The sequence below is a fragment of the Amphiura filiformis genome, chromosome 6, assembly GCF_039555335.1.
Source record: "Amphiura filiformis chromosome 6, Afil_fr2py, whole genome shotgun sequence".
Classification (NCBI taxonomy): Eukaryota; Metazoa; Echinodermata; class Ophiuroidea; order Amphilepidida; family Amphiuridae; genus Amphiura; species Amphiura filiformis.
The window spans coordinates 6,783,462-6,804,742 of record NC_092633.1 but is presented as its reverse complement, the minus strand read 5'-3'; the positions used below and the strand labels follow the sequence as shown (position 1 = coordinate 6,804,742).

Genomic DNA, 21,281 nt, shown 5'->3' with positions numbered 1-21,281 from the left:
CATCTTGCTTTGATGGATTTCATGGGGCTTGGACCTTTTCTGGCAGAGGGGAAATAGGGCAACTCCCCCCACCCCCAAGGTACTCAGCTCTACGTCAGGAAAGGTAGATGCCCTATTTTCCTGATACAAAAACCATGTGGTGTTTGTTTTATTACACAAAACTTTGGCTATGAGATTGTCATGCAGATACGGAAAACTATTGCACAGTGAAATAGGTCATGTTGACCAATAAAGTGGCATGATTTGCTTGTACTTATGAGGTGTGATGTAAATTTCCCTCCGCTTTTTTATTTAGGAATTACTTAATGGGGCACTTTGTGATCCACAGCCTCATCTCCTAACTGACTCAAAAAAAAAGTTGAGATTTTTAAACCATCTGAAACCTGGGACTACATAATATCTGTGTGCTTTGCAGATTTGGTCTTTTTGATAAAAACATCCAGTTGTATTTCTTATTTGTCTAAGGATGAAAATGACAACACAGTGGCCTATGGGATATGGTAATTAATGTAAAAATAATTATGCATAACTCACACATTCATGCATTCAATGTTCAACACAATTTCTGATGTACCGTAGTGAATCATGTAGTGCCTTTTGACAGGAATTGGTGCAAATATGTCCCGAGCTTAATAAGAGTACATTACCACACTTAATGAATACAACAAAAACAGCAAGACTTACAAAGAACAATGTCAAACAAGTTGCTTGTTTTCTTTTTATTAAGGAAGCCTAGCAGCAAAACATGACACTTTTATAAAAATTGTAACAAACACTGTAAACAACAAACATATAAATTCATTCTTTATAATATTTCCATTGTTCGAAATTGCCATACTCATTCATAGTTGATCATAATATTTCATACAATCCCCTGATCTCTGTTTTGAGCCTAACAGAAAATCAAATACATTAAAATTTATATTTTGTTTAGATACACTACCAGTACAATAAAGACTAAAAAACTTGTATTGCCCTGTTTGACCAACCTGAAAATTTGAAAAAATAGGGTTTTTTTTTTTTCATATTTGAATTGCCATATAATTATTTGTTAAGCAAAAATCACAAAAATGTTTTGCCTGTTTGTAATTCTTACATAACTCTGATTGTATATTACAAAAATGAGCCTTACAAACCTTTTCATATCATTGTTTACCAGCATATTTTATGGTGAACGTGCATTTTTAAATATTTTATTTTATAAAAAACCTGACCGCAACACTGACTTTGGAGCTTTAAGGTCAATACAAACTTTTTTAAGGTGCAACAAAGGTCCACATGTACCAAATTCTCATTAGTAAATAATGAAGCTTTCTGACAATGACTTCTTGCAATAAATGTAATATTTTTTTAATGGGGCGTTTATTTCAAGAGTCCATGATGTCTATAACAACATGTAGGTACTATCATACAGCATTAAAGTAAACTAGGAATATTTGGTCAGACATCTGTATTGAGAAGAATGTACAACAAATTGTGTTTCATACAATTAATAATAAATACAATATAACAATCTGAATATCGCTTTGCTTGTTTGGTTAATTCAAATATCCAATGTAATCATCAGAATTCAACTTAATAGTTGTAAACCTTTGACAAGAGCGTATTTGACTACATATGTCGCGTATCCACTGTGCTAAAAGCACTTGTCTTTGATTGGCTACTGACATTATCTGCTGTTGTAAAGTCACGGAACTATGCGTTGCACATATTGTTATTGTGCACACAGTAATACGCGGCAAGAGGAAGGAATTAGGCAAAACAGTCTTGTGTTCTAGTAGTAGTAGATCTGTGGTTCCTAATTCCAGTGTTTTAGCATTGATTTGGACATGGAAAACGGTACATTGTTATGAATATTTGGCCCACACACCACTCAATTTCATTGATATAGTGCTACATACTGGACTACCCTATAATGAAAGATAAATTTAGAATGACTTGACTGTGGACATAGTACTTAAATGCCAATGTTATTATCATTATACATGGAATGGGTTATGGATCAAGATCAGGGCACAACATAGCCGGTATCGCATCGCATTTGCAACATAATCTAGCTATGGAACTCAGTGGGGGGATGCTCAAATCTGGTTGGAGTAGGTGCCGATTAGAATCTACGTAGACCCATCACTACACTAATTTTCAGCCAAATTTAACATAAATTGTCACTGTTTTTACAACTTTTCTCCAACATCTTGGTAAATTGAGAAAATATTGGCTACAGTGAGGCAAATTTTTGCTACTTTCTGAAAACAATGAGAACATTTTGAAAAAAAATGACCTATCCATACACCAAAATATCTGGAAGAGGTCACTGATATACCATGAGGCCGAAAATGTGAATCATGTTTAACCTTGGCTCATCTCTGTATGGTCAATTGAGCAAAATTGCAACATTTCAATTGTATGTATAGCAATATGGCATACTTGTACTTGCATTCCATGGGTTAGTTGGTATAAGGTTCTCGGTAGTTGCATCCCATCTCTTGGTATAAATGACCAATTTATACAGGGAGTAAACTCTGGGATGAAACTACAGAGAAGCATGCAATATTGCTATACATATTGCTATAAAACTGAAAACTTTGTAACAATTTTGCCATGCAAAAATTCTGACACTAAATTATGCCCTGATCAAGATACATAGATCTACATTTACCGTGATTTCCAGAATAAAAGTTTTCAAATTGAAGTTTTCTAAAGACAGCTGCCATTTATTTAAACCAACCCAGTTTTATAATAACATTCTGGGTCATCACGCAGCTGTTAGGTGCAGCACTTACGCTAGTTGCGTTTGGTGTAATGCATGTCACTGATGAGTGATTATGTGAATTTACAAAAGCATCACATATGCTTTATTATGCTGCATACGCACCTGGAGCATGTCACCTGGTTTTCCGAACGTTTCTGATGTTGATTTGAAAAGGTCTAATAATAAACCCTGACATATATCCATTATGAGCCAGGCCAGATTCAACTGTCAGGGCATTGCATACAATGTACAGAGGCATTTATTTATATTGTAAAACATACATACTGCTTGTCTGGTAACATGCTTACATGTAATTCTGAGTTGCATACTATATCTTGATTCTTGAACATTTTGATATATCAATGAAAGACAATTTCATTAGCTCAATGTGCATGGGTTTTATCACACACCTATACTTTCTTCCTTCACCTATATTTAGATCCCAGTTAGCCCTACTGCATATGACATAGGACTTTTACTGTGGCCTCTGCAAATCGCGATCCAACTGAGAACCACATCGCCTGAGAAAATAGGGAGCCATAATAACCATGATAACTCAATTTGTATTGATAAGAGACAAAGTAGGGCTACATATGAGTGTATAAAAGTTCCATACAGTGTTTAAGTTTAAATATTACAATACTGACTTCAAAATATTCCTTCTCCCAAAAACAAAACGAAAAACACAAATATATCAGATAATACTATTTTTTGAGTTGTTTGAAACAATGATTGCAGCTGCTCCCAAAATGGATGAAAACAACATCACTTACATGTTGTAACATATATCCAGTTTTTGTTTATCAATTGTACTGTAACATGAGTGGGAATTTTGCAATTATATTTCCATCACCTCTCATACTTTGTCATATTTAATTTGGTCGATTGACAATACGATGTGCCTCCAGCAGTTGTTGGGTAGAGGCCAAAATATGCAGTGCATCATGGGAAAAAGTCAACACCCGCGTAATAAGAATACAAAGAAGGAACATACTTATGTCATTGTGTGTAACTGTCAATATAATGATGATACATGCGAATGCACACTAAACCAGCAATTAACATAGTATATTGGTATCTATTGATCACACAGAATCCTTCATGGAGCTGTTTTCAACATTATTATCATGCTCGCCTGAAAATCCAATGGTTATTGGACGGTGATGTCGACCCTGGAGGTCAAAAATTAGACTGGCAACTGCTGGTGGCACATCGTATTGTGAATTGTGATAATTCAACTATAGTATAAGTGAATCATGAATGTACTTTTGGCAAGAGATCAAACAATACATGACATGATCTGATCCATTCAGGGCTAAGTCAGAAATTTTGAATTTGAGATGAGATAAACTGTAAACAAGCAGAAATATAATAGAAAACATAGCTAGAGTATACGGGGGCATAGCATGTGATAAGCAATTAACATGTGACAAAGCAATTTATCATCTCTTTTTTCTTCAAAATTACTTCCATAGGCTTGAATGGATCATATCATTTTACAGATCATGTGGACTTAAATATTCCATACATGAAAGAAGTGGGAACAAAATAATGCAGTAAATTATGGAGTATACATATTCCACCAATTTGGTAGACTTAACCTGAGGTTACCACTTGATGGCAACTAAGGTTAAATATTTTGCTTTGAAATTGCCTAGAATATATTTCAGAGTTATATGTAATGCACTGAATACAAAACAATTGTACAGAAAATTACATGACTAAATATAAATCTATTACTTACATGCATGTAAACAAAAATCATAATAACATTAATACACTTATGTTATAAGTAAAACACAAAAATACTGGAAGCTCAAAAAATAATGTCAAAATCCAGGGTGAGCAATAAATAAAACTATTTTGGCAAGAATTGTCCTACATACTGTTGCTTTTTAATCAAGCTACTCCTGATATATCAGAAAAATTCAGAACTCAATTTTTGAACTCAAAATGTGTATTTTGTTTTGCTATGTGATACAAACATGTTGCTCCATCCTCACCCTTTAGTTTGACCTACTGGGAATAAAGTAATTTTATAATATTAATTAATTTTCTGAGGACAAAAGGTCAACAACCATTATTTTGCATGCTTTTAAACAAACACAAGCATTCAAGATTATGAGAATTGGGTAAAATATCACTCTTAATTGTATTCCTCTATTTTATTAATGGATGTAAATGTCAATAAGAAGCACCTTAGCTGGCATACAACAAAAACTTGGATAAAAAATCATGGCATATGGAATTTGAACTTTTATTTACCATTAGGTCCAACTTAAGGACTAGGATTCATCTGGCAAAACAGTTTTGTTCTGTATTTTTCTGGGAGTAGAAGCTCATAAAAATGTATCTACTACAATTTATAACAAAACTTACAATTTGTTAAATGGCTCATACATATGTATCTTTGGTAATACTACAGATAATCTAACATGTCCAATTTCTAAAGGGCAAATGGTCCAATTTTTTACAAACCTTTGTAAAGAAGGGTGATAGAATGACAGCAGCACAATTATAGTATGTTCAAATCTACACTAGCAAGCATGGCAATACACTGTACAAACCACATATTTGAATACATTGATAATAGACTATAGAAAAATGGCATAGAGAGATAGTAAGGCATATTTGATTCACATCTCCACATATAACACAGACTCATTCAGCATACTGTATTTCCTAATATACTTTCATTCAACAATTCTAACTACACTCTAATGAATTTCATAATGCTTCACAACGTTAAGAACAATTTTCCCATCTCATATATCTTTTAAAGTCTTATTGCTTGTGGCACTGTGAAATATTCACAAATGATTGAATGTAGGGCAATTTGAACCTGTTAAAGCCCAATTTGTAAAAATCATCCCTTACTTTGCCTAAACCATATCTATAATTTAGTACATGACACCAAGCATTAATTTGTTTCCAATTTCTGTCTCTCCCCATTTTTATCATTTTAAATTCGTAAACTTTTTTTTTAATACTACCTTTTACAAGATTTCAAATCTGAGTTTTCAACAGTATGTAATTACTGACAGACCTGCAGATAAGAGAGATATAGCTGAGTGACATGGATCTACAGGGATTCATCTTCAAATGTCTCATCACTGATTTTCTCAGCATCAATGATGACAAATGGGTCCAATGCTGGATGGATGAGGCCTCCATGTACCAAGCTGCAATATTAATTACAATGTCGGTTTCATCATATAGATTTACATTGTGCAAATCATTGGCTTTTTGATGTTGAATCTTGAGTCATTGCAAAACTGTAGCCCTGATTTTTATTATTTAATACTTCTGGTTCTGATCAAACATTATGCATCATGCCTAGTTCTTATTATTAGTTGTTTGTAATCAAACATAAATCTAACCATAATAGTTAAATTAATTAATTTCTAATGAATGAGTGTATAACATTTCGTCAAGTTCACAGCTTTAACTTGGATGTTTTTAGGCATATTTGCTTAGTTATTGTGCTCAAAATATGATTCACCTTTGCTGCAAATTAAAACATTGATGTACATCAAACAGACTATTGTTACCTATAAGGTATACATATTTTTTAAAGAGCAAGCTACATTTGTTTAAGTTTTAAGAATTTTTGTTATTTCACAGATGTGTTAATTCCATCTTTATTTAAAACACACAATATTACATACATACTAGCTCAAATCATAGATCCTAAAAAGGAGGATCTATGTATGCACAAATCTCATGCACTCGCATTCATACTTTTCTTCCTTTGTACAGAAATTTTTACAAATATACAATGAGTGAAAGCACTAACATAACAATGGATAACAGTAATTCTCCCATCAAGTTCCATAAATTTGTAAGGAATGGAGCTTTATATCAGATTATACCCTATTCTTTTTTATTTTTGAAAGAGGCACCAAAAATGTTACAGCTCCTCTATTGTACGTCTTCATTCTTTATTATTTGTTTTCATTTAGATAACATCGCTAATACTTGGATGCAAATTAGTTATACAACTTAAACATCAAATGTTTTTGGATGGTGGAGGAAAAATAGTGAATAGGGAAAACTTCACCCATTCTTATGTTGTCTTCCATCAATTATCTGGTGGGGACTTTTGGATACAAATTATTGTCACTTTTCAGTATTCTATACTTCTATTTCTATTTTACTCAACATTATGAAAAATACAAACTTGTTGTGACATAGGCATCATCAGGGACCTTCATCAATCAGCCAGAGATACATACAACACAATATTGAATATGACATGGATGATGGAAGATATTCAAGATAATAGCAGTTTGGGAAATTCAGCAAAAATAAAACTATACCACAGCACAAGCTATAAAAAATGTAGTGTTAAAAGTTACATGTGGACTAAAAGTTACTTGTCTCATCTTTTTATTTCTTAAAAAATTGGTTAAAAAATAGGGCTCCTTTTGGAAAGAATCCTTTCAAAATTCCTCTGAACCAAAGTATACAAAACAAAAGGTGGAGGGGGGTTTCACTTTGGGCGATGTGTATTGTCCACTTACGTATCAAATTCACCCTAATTTTTAGAATGTTGCAGTCATCATAAGGTACATTTTCCTAGTTTCTCCTTCACTATCTACAATGTATGGTTTATCTTTAGCTGATGATGAGAGTGGCCACCTGTTCAAAGCACACATGAGGCATAGGTTTCAATTTACATGACACAAACAATGTATATACAAGACAGCTGCTGAAAAGAAACTAACATGTGTAATACACTAGGAACAAAACATCTGCCATGAAAAAAAAGAAGATGGTATCAAAATTGGTCTTTCAGTGATAGTAAAATGGGAAAGTATTCAGTCACATTCCTTCCAGAGTTTACTTAGGAAGTTAGGATATAATACATGTCTACAGTAGCATCACAGTTATAAAAGAAATCATCTCCACATAATATGCAGTATGCTAAATGAATGAACATACTGGAAAAATGATTTTAATTTAATTGTTTTGGTATAGTCGCCCAGTTAGCATGTGAACCATAATGGAGTCTGTTTTGTAAAATTGGTATGACCCTTTGTAATGTCTTCAGAACCTAGCACATCAAGGATTATGAAATACTTTTTACGATGTACATGCATCAAACAATGTATGCTGTTTATCTGATTGCCCAGCGACAGAATAGGACATTTGGTGGTATATTATTGTTGTATGAAACATTTCTATTAAAACATTTTAACATATCCATGGAATGCTTAAATTACAAAAACATCTCTGAAAGATACCAAACACATTAATTTGTTTTTCACACACTCCCTCAAAAAAAGGTTGGATTTATGACATCCATTATAAACTCCTGTTTGAATTTCTTTATACACATGCATACATGCTGTGTAGCAAAAGTCCTGTAATACTGATCAATGTGTGTGTTTTGGATCACTTGAAAAATATAAAATACATTGTATAACCAGTACATACTCTTTTTAGAAATCGGTGGTTTCCTTGCCTAACCAATGTCACTTTGATACCCACTTTGCTCACACCTAGAATTCAAGGACCGCTGGCTTTCCTCTCACATTGCTCACAACGTGGAATTACCCAAATTGAAACCTTGAATACCTGACAGATTTCTGAATGTCACATCACAGTGATCACACATGCCACAAAAACACATACAAGTAAAAACATATACATTGTACAATTTTGTAAAAGCATTTATAAATTTACAAAAAAGTTAGTAATTTCTTCAATTGCTAGCCAAGGGTGATTCGCATCAGCCAGCATTACATGTATAATCAAAGCTATCAACTGTATATTAATATCCCGAAGTTTTCAAATATTCCTGTATGCGACAGATCTCCTTGTTGAAATCACCTGGTTGTACTCCGTTCTCATATATTGCGTATATAACAGCTGTTAAGAGGAAGCAAACAAATAGACAACATGTTATAATGGTACCCAGTCAGGGCAATATAAATAATTGCAAGTGCAAATTTTGTATCGGTTGAATGTTTTCAAATTATGGTGAAGCATTACTTAAATGGGTCTCATTTTCCGTTAACAGTTTTGTAACATCCGAAAGAATACATATTGTCTTATAATTATGTGAAGAACAATACTAGCTTTAAATTTTCATTATTAAGTTGAAGTAGGCATGACAACAAGTATCTAAATGAAAAATGATTTCACTTCCTCTTGACTTTATGTAAAATGTTGGCTACACAAGATGTGAAAATTTCAAAGAAAAGGTTTGGTAAAATCATGGGAAAAAACCTGCATTCTGCACCTTGAAAATGATTTTTTAGCAATAGATAAAATGACATCATAATCATATAGGTATTTAATTGTATCCAAAAGGTGTAGAAACATTACAAATGAAGTAAAACAGGCAATTCAAGATAGAAATTAACTTAAATTGATCAAAAACGGTAAAAACTGAAAAAGTTGATTCAGTGATTTAAAAAAAAAAATCATTTGATTTTGTGATTTAAATCATGATTTAAATCGCGCCAACCTTGTCAGACACACCAAATTGCATTCTAAATACAGGAAATGTAATGTCCTTCTGATATCAAATACTTTGGATATTTTGAAATTTGTGATATTAATTATACAAAGTTTATGGCAAATCATTCAAAATTTATATTTTTTATAACTTTTATATTAAACAGTCCTCAAAGTAAACATCATACATAACCATCCATAGTGAATAAATACTAAATAGGCTGATGATGCAAACCTGAGACTACTACAACAAGAATTTTAAGGAAGCAATTTTAATCAAATCTAAGCAACATGTAGTGTACATACTAACCTTGAGCTGTTTTAGCAGCGATGCATCCCGAATCTCCCTTGCGCCCTATTACAGCATCAAGCACTGGGTCTACCTTCAGAAACATGAACTTCTGTCCATTCATCTTGATTCCACCTGCTTGCAATGTAGCCGTTGCACTACCTTCTTTTTTCAGTGCTCCAAATAAAGGTTGGTGTTCTGCTTTTGATACCTGCATAATTACAAAATAATATCATTTTCAATTACCCCTTTCATGTGACACGATCAAGGAAAATGAGTCGGATGTCGCTAATATTGATATTGAGATATTGGCAAAGGAAGTGTTAAAATTCTTTTGTTTTATATTGTTTTCAGTGATTGATAAATTGACGTAACTTCACAAACAAAAATCGTATCAACATGGGGTTTTCAGTTTCTGAAAACTCTAAATGTCCTCTTTAGAAACGTGTAAAACTCATTTTGAACCAGGGCCGATATGTGACTCGTTCCCCTTGATCAATGATCATGTCACATATGGGTAAAGTCAAAAATAATGGCACCGTTTGGTTTTTGATGCCTGCTATGCAAATGAAAAAGACCATCAAAGAAATTCATATTTCAAAAAGTGTGTTATGATTTTCTCTTTAACCACAGCAATTTGTAGTGTCATAGCTGTCATGTAAAAAATAATATGCCCAATTTTCTTCCCCATATGGTCAGGAGTGTTACACTTTAGTGTGACAAGAAAAGAGGTACTTGTTTTTTAATCATGCATTGTAAAAAATATACAAGTTGCAAAGTGTTGCATGGGTTTTCATGGCATTTTGTGAAGTGCCTGCTATTATTAAGTACCAAATTCTTTCATATTAGTCGCTTAATAGTCTACTTAGGAACATGTGAAGACTACATGGTCTACTTAATAGTCTACTAAGGAACATGTGAAGACTACATGTACATGGTGCGAAAAATAAAATATGTTCCAAAAATCACTTCTCGCCAGATTGTGTAGGATTGTAAGGTTGTGATGACAGTAATAATCTATTTCAGTCTGAAAAAGTAAAAGCAACATTTGGGCCAAACTTGGAAAAAATTAAACTTGCATGATATCAAAACCATTTTCTTTTTAAAGCGGGTTGAAAAGAGAAATTCTGTCTCGTCAGGAGTGTTACATTAGAATTCAACTTGATTTTTTTCATACACCAAGTTAGCAATATTCATACATTACCGGTACTTTTTATTTTATTAGTGCATTGGGATAGGAACTCAAAAACAAGAAAAATATTTGCCATTGCTTGAACATGTTTGCTACAGCTATCTAAATAGTCAATGTCAGGAGTGTTACACTAGTAGGCCTACTCCTAACAATCAATTGTAAGTAATATAGGCTCAACAATAAAATTGAACTAAATGTAATTCAATTTTTTGCCCCTTTTTGAGATAGCCATAGATAGTGTCACCAAAAAATTACAAAAACTACTTTAGAAAATGTGATTTGCAAATTTATATATTTGAGGCTATATGTACAATTACTGTACAGCAAAGTGTCAGAAGTGTAAGAGTGTTACAAAAACATGCAAGCTGGGCTCGAAAAACAAAAATGAACATAAATCACCTAAATTCTGTGCCTTTTTTGAGAGGGCCATAGATGTTGTCAACAAAAAATTACAAAGACTGTTTTAGAAAATGTAGTTTATAAAATATTTCAGGCCATACAGGTAGTGTACAGTGTCAGGAGTGTTACACAATAGCACTACTTAGATAGATCCTTACATCAATTTGAAGAACAAGGTGATGCTAAAAACTTCAACACAGTTTTTGCACATCATATTGCATGATATAAACTTAAACAGAAAATAATTCAAGATGTTTCTTTTGACAAATAAAAACTTTTGTTCCTGATTTCCACAAATTTTTAGGTGTTTAAATGAAAATTTTAATTTGTTTCCATGTGAAAAATTCTACATGACTATGTTAGTTTAGTGTCTAAGTAATTAATTAAAACTCAAAGAATTACATATTTGCATAATTTTGTCAAAATATAACAAGGAATGACATGGGTCTTTTGTGTTATATTTCTGAAGATTTTGGACTACTTTTGCCAATAAACCAGTTGAAAAAATATATCTTATAGTAATATTACTGGAAAGTAATTTTTTATTTTTTCTTGAATTTAGATATGTTTTGCTTACAATATAAGACAACAATTACATCTCTGAACACTGTTTGTAATTTTGACACTTCTGTCACACTTTGGTGCCATTATTTCTGATTATACCCATATGTGACACGATCTGGTCCATGGAGGCCAAAGACGGTATATTTGAAATTGAGATAATGGCACAAATATGGAGCAAAAAACAATAAAATACATTAAACATCACAAAACTTTAGAACCAAGTATGCTAGACCTTTGGTGTTTTCAGAACATGAAAGCCTTAGAATGTTTGTACATTGTATAAGGTAATAGTAACTGAATTTTCAAAAATGTCTCCTAAGTTGGCCTCCATTCGCTACTTGCACGGTTCCGCCATTATGCACTATGTGCGGGGAGAGCCTCGAACTGGCAGCATACATGAATGGGAATTGAACTAGTCATAACGTTCTGTGTAAGGTTACATAATTCTTCCTTTCATGTATGCCGCCAGTTCGAGGCTCCCCGCACATAGTGCATAATGGCGGAACCGTGCAAGTAGCGAATGGACCAGATCATGTCACGTATGTAATACATTTGGTACCGGTACTTGAAGTTTGCAAATGCCCTTAAAACATTAATTCCTGGTTCACTGTGATACCTGTGATATTTTTTAGACTTAGGTTTCAATTTCTACCCTACTGTGATGAAAGTGTCTTTTTTTTTTTTTTTTTCAATTGTGGATCGGGTGAGCAGAAGATGCTCAAAGTTATCAATCATGACTTTTATCATCCATTTGTTCAGTGTTTTTGAAAATCCACCTGTTCCAAACCCACCATTGGATCCACTTGAAATGACCAGATTTTACATGTTTGATAGGCCTACACTTGATTTGATTGCAATCTTATTTGAACAGTTTACAGGTGGATTGTTCGAGCCACACCACGTAGGTCATAGCAGACGATATGAACTGCAAGTGTGTTAAATTTATTGACCTATCAAGAAAGACCATGCCGATCAAAAACGCTATAAACATTACTATCTCATCAGGTCAGGTGGTGCTGGGTATACCAACACCGCTGAGCTTTTGGAACTCTAGAGAGTGCCATCTTCAGAGCGAAGATCTGAAGATGGCACTCGCTAGAGTTCCAAAAGCTCAGCCCTCTGAATAGGACTTTTCTAGGGAAATATCAAACCTTATCATGTTTACCGACCTAGACTACCAACTAATTTCAAATTGTAATAAAGTATGTGTAGTATTTCATCACAATATCAACAGAAAAACAGAGCAATTTTGACATAATTCAAAAATTAAATCCTCATAGACAGTCGTAGAGTAGACATAAATCATTACCGGTACTCAAGAAGTCTAGCTTCAAATTTGCTCACTGATACAAAATGTACAAGCTTCAAATTAGTAGCTAGAGTACCAGTACTTTGCTATCAAAATTTAGTAGAAATCAGTGAAACATGACACTGTGTAAAGCAATGGAAGTTTGGAGGTTAACATAGCCGATCACTATGGACAATCGCATCAAAAATAACAATAAAAGAATTAAAAAAATTCAGAATAAATAACCTCCCGTGTTACTCGAGAAGCACTAGCAACTAATTTGCTCACAGATGCCCTCGCATTCGTGCAAATCAAAGATTAGAGAATATGTAGGTATCCCAGGCAAACCTTAGTTAACACATATTTGCTAGTCAGCGAAATTCGCCTAGACCGGGGCTCAAACACAATGCATATTTACATAGAAATTTAAATTTTTTGAAAAAGGGACGAGGTGACTTTTAATTATTAATTATCTTTTATTTTCTTTATTTAGTTTGAACTATTACAAGCAACTATTGATTCGTTTTGACTAGAGCGGCATTTAATTATTTCACAACAATATTTGATTTTATAAATAAGTGAAGGTGGAGTTGTACTCCTTGTTTATTCATCATTTTGTTGATATTATTAAAGTCAGAAAATGGCAAGTAGAAGTAGTTGAAAGTTATTTTAAAGCAGAAAATTAGAAATAAAAATAAAATAATTAATTATTTTGAGATTTTCAATTTTGGACGAGGCGGTAAACAGGAAACTAATAATCAAGTGCTAAGGGCCTTACGGAAAGTGCTATGACAAAATGTTTTCAGTTTTGGCTTTTTTACTCAAGGGCTTTAATTTGATATGTAAAATGATGCAGTTTGATGGCAAATTTGAATTCACCTAGCATACCTAGAATATGCTCGAAACAATTGCACCGCTGGCTGATCAAAACATGAAAGCAACGTACTCTCATGACTCTAGCATCGAATGCGTAAGTTGTACCCATCATCATGATCGTGTGCAACTGTGGCTGTGCATGACGATCTATTCTAGTACAAAAGTAAATTAATGCATTTCTGGTTCTGGTTCTGGTTAAATACTTTAGGTATCCCAGGCAAAGCTTAGTTAACACATTTGCTAGTCAGCCAAATTTGCCGACAATGTCAATGCATATTTACATTGAAATTTAGAACAACTGGCCGAAGAAGGAAACCTACATAAATATGTTTTCTATACTTCACTTGACCCAAATATTATGGTGATAACTTGATAAGACAATCGCACATGGAATTTTAGAGGGATTTTGATAGCAGTTCCATTAAAAAACAGCTGCTATCATAATGAGACTAAGATCTAGAAACTAACACCCCCGAGATGCTGTTTTGGGGAATTTTGCAAGCTGAATCTTTTTGATGAAAGTCAATCTTTGACAAGATGTAACTTTGCTACGGAAAGTGCTATGAAAAAAAGGTTTTGGCTTTGTTTACTCAAGGGCTTTAATTTGATACCCGGTATATAAAATGATGCAGTTTGATGGCAAATTTAGGCTAGCATACCTAAATACTTCTCAACACTTTCTACAAAGCTTCGCACTGAAAATGCGTGAAGAGGTATTTCAACAGCAGATTTTGCTATGCAGAAAACATTCTTAATTCCAACGTTGATACTATGGCCAGAGTTCTTTGGGCTATATAAATACATGAATAAACACGATAATTCACACTATTTTATAATTTCACATTATGAAATATTTAGAAAAACACAAAATTCTCAACAATGCACAACACGGTTTCAGAAGTGGCCATTCCTGCGATACTCAACTTATCCAGACCATACATGATTTTACTCTCTCATTGAACAACAGAACTCAAACAGATGCAATCATAATGCACTTTTCGAAAGCATTCGATACAGTACCTCATAATCGTCTATTACTCAAATGTGCCCAATATGGCATTGATGGTAAAATCAATGAGTGGATCTCTGCATTTTTTAAAAATCGTATGCAGCGAGTTGTTGTAGGAGGAGATTGTTCTGAGTGGGCAGAAGTAAAATCAGGCGTCCCGCAAGGGACTGTCATGGGCCCATTATTATTTCTTTTATATATAAACGATCTGCCAGAAAATCTCAATTCCACCGTGCGTCTCTTTGCCGACGACTGTGTCGTCTATAGGAATGTCACCACTATTCAAGATACACAACTCCTCCAAAAAGATCTGGAGTCCCTTTCAAATTGGGAAAGTCGTTGGCAAATGAGTTTTAACCCGAGCAAATGTTTTCTGCTCCGCATTCCTGGTTCCAGATCGCCAATTATCAACAAATACAAACTGGGTAATTCTGTGCTTGAAGAAACAACATCACACAACTACCTGGGGGTAGACATTCAACAAGATCTAAAATGGAACACACACATTAACAGAATTACAGCAAAGGCAAGCAAAACCCTTGGTTTCGTGGAGAAGAAATCTGGGCTCATGCACCAAGGAAACCAAAATGGCTGCATATACTGCCTTAGTAAGACCTACATTGGAGTATTGTTCCGCCATTTGGGACCCATACACAAAAGAACAAATACAACAAGTAGGCAAAATACAAAGAAGGGCTGCACGAATGGTGCATAACAACTACGATTGGAAGACTAGTGTAAATGAACTCATACGGGAGCTAGATTGGGACATGTTATCAACAAGGAGGAGGATAACTCGCTTATGCATCCTGCAAAAAGCCATGGGGGTCACCTAGCGCTGCCAGTCCAAAACTACCTGCAACCGGCCCAGAGGATCACCAGAAGATCTAGTCAATCATCCTACATAGAATACCACACTCGCATAGTAGACTCATTTAAATTTTCATTTGTACCAAGGACAGTTAAAGACTGGAACAATCTTCCGCCCAACATAACAAGCATCACAGATCCTATCCAGTTCAAATCAGCAGCAAGTAACCTCATCAAAGTACAAGAAAGAAACATCAAGGACTAAGCACAGCAAGCACACGCGCACACCATATTTTCCTGCTCGCTTAGTTCCAGGACGTTGTGCAGTACCACTGTACCACAAAGAAAAAGAAAAAGAAGATAAACATGAAACATATTGATTTGGGACGGTAAGCTTACCGTGAATCCAGGACTTGTAGCCCACTGAGAACCATCGTGTCCAAAAATTGCTGCTTTAGCCACCGCTTTGGTTTTAATAAGATTATCTATATAGCCTTGCCATCCAGCCATTTCGTGATTTTCTTTTGCACTAAACTGATTCCGTTCAAATAAATTTCAAGAGATTACAAAATGTACACACAGCAGTATCATAAATGCAAACAAATTTTATAGGCTGCCGATATTGGTGTAGAGTAAAGAAGCTAATCAATTACCATTTACGCATAGTCACTGTACCCCGCCATTGTTGCTACTTTAAATAGAGGGATTACGGTGCTTAGGCTGGTATTGGTGCTGTACAGGCTACTAATTACTTCAAAACTTTATCTTGTAGGTGTGCCCAGTAAGCTACAAAAACAATACTAGTAAAACATAACTACATGAAGATGACAGATATACCAGAATTTTATTGTATAGTATATTATTTGCACAAACATTATTACGAAAATTTGGCATAATAAAATAATATTTAACAATGGTATATTTTTAGGTAGTAATTATTTTAAGTACACCACGTACTGCCAAAAACAAAAGAGGGCGCTAATAAACTTTTTTTTAAATTGTCAGGCGTGTGTGGTTAGGGATGCACCATTAGGCTTCAAGTCTTTGAAAAAAAACTTCACCCGGGCTTCATCCACTACATGAGCAAAAAAAACTTCCCCCACCATCACTAAAAAAACGAACTTTCCCCACCTAACGCACAGTGTAGAAATGCATGAAAATTAAACTTGGCGGCGAAAAAAAATTGCCCCGACCCCAACTTCTACTTCAAGACTAATTGGAATGGTGCATCTTGGTGTGTCAGATCTTTGGAACTGTCGGGATTCTAGAAATCTGACGGGTGTCAGAATTCTGGAATTCCGACAGCTGTCAAAAAGTTGGAATTATTTTGTAACGTCGGGTTCATGTTATTTTCTTAATCAAAGTTTAAGGTTACACGAAGAAACGTATAAAAAAACGTATAAAAGACGTATACCTAAAGTTGTTCAGTCTCTAAAACCGTGTTTTCTCAGCAATCAAATATCGCAGTGAGTCAAATGTTGGTGCATGGATGTATCTTAACATTATTTTTGTGTGTTTATACAAATTTTTAGAATCCGTTTGAAAATCCTTTGTTTAAATCATTTTTACGCACCAAGTTCACAAGATCAAAAACACGTTCCATGCAGTTTTTTTCAAATATCTGCTCCGTATAAAACCACGCCGAGTGATTGTTTTCTCCTTTTTTGTATTGTACTACAAATCGACCAAAAAAATAATGTTGCCATGGGGAAGAACCAAATACAGTACCGATTAAATTTTATTAGCCCGTTTTTGGGAACAATTTTCGAGAATCTTGTACCGCAAAACACTGTTATGTTATATTATCGATAACTGGATTGTGGAACGTTAATTTTGATTTCTAACTGCCTACATTATTTCTCAAAAGTATGTCGATTCCTTTACCATTTGAATTTCACTCCAAATTTAAGCTATTAAGTCATTTGAAAAGACTGTTTTAAGGTTATTAATTATTTTAAACTGTTGTGATTTGGTAGTTCACTGCATCTTACGAATGGTAGTGAGCTTTGGCAAAAATTGCATTGCTCAATTCATAGCGAGCGTGAAGAAGAATTCAAATATCACAGATATACTTTTATAGGTGCTGCGGTTCTTGAGTTACGTTGTGAAGAGGGCTGAAACAACAACACTTTTGTAAAACGTACATAACTAATTAACAACAATAAATTAAGAAAGTTTGCAGAGTATACGATTTGTAGAATGAACTTTTGCAAAACATCAAGGTGTTAATTTTCAATAATATATTGATCTAGATAATGAAAATCAATTTTTAGGTTGCTTCGACCAACAATACCTCGTCTACCCTTAAGGAGAGGAACAACACATAATGGAAGCAGGCCCGTACGCAGGGGTTTTTTTTTGGTCAAAAAAGGTCCAAATTTTGTCCACTTTTCACAAAATTTCCCCCCCCCTGGAAAAAAGTCCACTTTTTCAAAATCAGCACCGCCCAAATGAAATCCTGCGTACGGGCCTGAATGGAAGTGTCCAACTCGCTAGGGCAACTCAGTGCCCAAATCCTAGTATAAACAGTTTAGTATAAATTACTCCCGGAAATTACGGTACTGGTAATAGATACTGCACAAAGAAGTTGATTACCTCCATGACTAGAGGTGACCTGTTCTACAATTCTTCCTCTGTAAGACCAAAATTCAACAGCACACAGTTATCATGGTTATAGTTGTTTCAAGAATGCGAGGGGGGAGGATGTAATTCTGTATCCTTGCCCCCAGGCACCACAACCCTAACTATGCCACTGTATACCAATTAATCTGTTTTGAAGAAAAATTAGGTATGGGGCTGTCGATCAAGTCACACTCCTATAAACATGGTAAAGAAAGGAACGCTCCAAAAAGGCTTAGGAAAACAGTATGCATTTTACATGGGATACATGGGATTATTGGTATTTTTTTAAAAATATAATACTGGTATTTATAAGTACTAGCACTTCTATAGAAAAATCCGGGAGAAAAATACATCTGTTTGTAAAACAAACCTCACGTTGATACTTGATAATGAATACAGTAATTAATTCAAAATCACAACAATCTTGAAATAAAAGTTTATTGTCACATGCCATCATTTATAATATAAATAATTAGCTGAAATTAATTGGTGGTTTACAGCTAATAGTACTATTGAATGAAAACAAAATGGTACATGCAGTGATAGCTATATACTATGATTAAATATAGTGATATAAAATAATCTTATTAAAATCATGTCTTAAAATACTGTTCTTTTGATCAGTACATGCTATTAGCTGCACAATGATAGATAAGCATTAATTATTACATTAATTTGAAATTAGACATGGTCCAAGTTATGGGATAAATCACACTCTAGTCTCATTATTGAAAATTCATTGATTTTTATAAACTTGTGTAGGTTAATGTTAAACCTACCATGGTCCCATGTGATTGTAGTAGTGTCACCCACAGACTAATAAACAGATGATGCACCAAATGCCAATGTCCAATTCCATCTGAAACTCCCATTGCATACAAAGTAGGGACTTTGCTTGTTGGAGTGCTATCTTTAACTCTTTAATCTATGGTTTAACTACATGAAATGGAATAACAAGTCCTTCATCAAAAACCAAGAAAATCAAACTTCCTTCCCCAAACTATGATATCAAACACTTGGATACTTATGGTGGACAGGCCATTACCTTACTTTGACCATTTTCATGTTCCTAAACCAGGGTACGTTCAAATTACAGTTTACATAACAATATCATTGCATAGTTATCCAAACATATCTAATGCTACATACTGAAGAAACTCCCTGCAACACAATGCTTGCCAAAATGGTACATGTAGCCTATATTAAATCATTTCAATGATCATCAGGGTAATATAAGTGCTCTATATGGAAAGTTTTAAGATTCTTTCTCAAAACAAAACCAAGTTTGACAGGGATACATATGTGAATGGATAAACAATTTACAGATTTTAAAGTCCAAGTTTTGGGATTTCCAAAAATCCACACTGACTTTTCTGTTGTCACTTTCTTCTGCACTTGTTGCTAATGAATCCCATTATTGGCAAGCATATTGTTCACTGCAAGACAATTATAGCATGCATTCATGCAAACACACAGACATATATTTATTGGCTCTATATAAATTCTCTACATATTTATACTTGCATAATTGAACAGAAAGAATACATAATTCACTATTTACTTATATTTGGCTAATATAAATTTCATCAACTACTCTGAAAACCATAGGATTATTAATCGTTCTTGACGGTTGTTTTTGAAAATAATACAGATATAATTCTCTTTGCCCTTCACATCACTATGTATGTACACTGTACGGTGGGATCTTGAGTGGCTTCTGTTTAGAGCAGCTCACACTCCAAAATCAATCAAGGAAGCTGTGATGCTCTCTCATGCAATACCTGACAAGGCCAAAAAAGCTACTAGCTAAAACTAACGAGGATATTATTCAAAGTTTTGTGACATAATTTGTGACATAAAGGTTGCTTTTCAAGAAAAAAAGAAAGAAAAGAGTATGTCAGCACGAATACTGTGAATTCCTAGTATATCATGTCCCACAATGAATGAGCAATTAATTCCAGCAAGTCTAGTGACAATTTATAGTACATTAAGTCTTTGTTCTACTATAACACATCTTATACCTTTGGTACTCCAGAATCTGTCTGTTGGCTTAATGCACTCAACCACACAGTAACACTTCCATGGACTTTGTCCTCTGTCATTGATAACAAAACAATTTACTACTGGATCACATCCAATGGATCTTTTACACTAAATAAAAGTACAAAACGATAAATCAAACCTATCATTGAGGTTATTACATAAGAGATGAGTGATAATATTACATCATTAAAACAAAATCCATTATTACAGACACTATAATATTACATCATTAAAAACAATCCATTTTTTCAGACATTATATGAAAGAAAGTTAAAGGAATGCACAGATCCAGGACTCAGCACTGTCTCAACTCCATTAGCTCCCTGGGTAATGTTATTCATACACATGATTGCATAATATAACATTACACGGGGGAGCTATGGGGATGAATCACTGTTGCTGCACTGAGTCCTCGATATATTGAGATTAGAGAGCATATTAATTAATTAACTCTGAAAAGAAAGTAAACGAGGACAAAATACTTCACTCTTAACTTAATGGACACAAATGGAGAAGAGGAGCAAAAACACTGTGCTATTCCATTTGCAATTCATACACCCCCTATAGAAGACATGACCTTACATATCCAACACAGGGGGTATAGATTTCAAATGGAGTCACCCATTCAGGTAACTCCATATGAAATTCACCCTCCCTGTGTACAAGATTAAGGTCATGTCTTCCATAGGGGTGTATGGATTTCAACTGGAGTATCCTATTATCAATCACAAGAGACTGGGCAAAAACAAGAAAAAAGTTTTTTGTTTATCCTCTTAACTACTTAGTGATTTTAAAAACCTTATTGCTTCCAGGCACTTGTACAATGTACAATGTACACAGGCCACAAACAAGTCAGACCAGTTAGGTCAAAACTATTTTCAACACCTACCTGTTGAGATAAGAGAAAAATAAAACAAAAAATGAAACACCTCTTCCTTAGCAAAATGCCCACACTCTATGTATTCCCTGGGC

General features: G+C 34.1%; 1 protein-coding gene across 1 annotated transcript; it reads right to left on the bottom strand.

Annotated features, from left to right (window-relative positions):
* Window positions 1-7,686: 7,686 nt before the first annotated feature.
* LOC140154893 (profilin-2-like) lies at window positions 7,687-16,257 on the bottom strand. The gene is made up of 3 exons (XM_072177543.1): window positions 16,044-16,257; window positions 9,528-9,717; window positions 7,687-8,626 (listed from the first exon to the last, which is right to left on the bottom strand). The coding sequence occupies exons 1-3, from the start codon at window positions 16,152-16,154 to the stop codon at window positions 8,529-8,531; spliced, it is 399 nt and encodes a 132-aa protein (XP_072033644.1). The 5' UTR covers window positions 16,155-16,257; the 3' UTR covers window positions 7,687-8,528.
* Window positions 16,258-21,281: the final 5,024 nt, after the last annotated feature.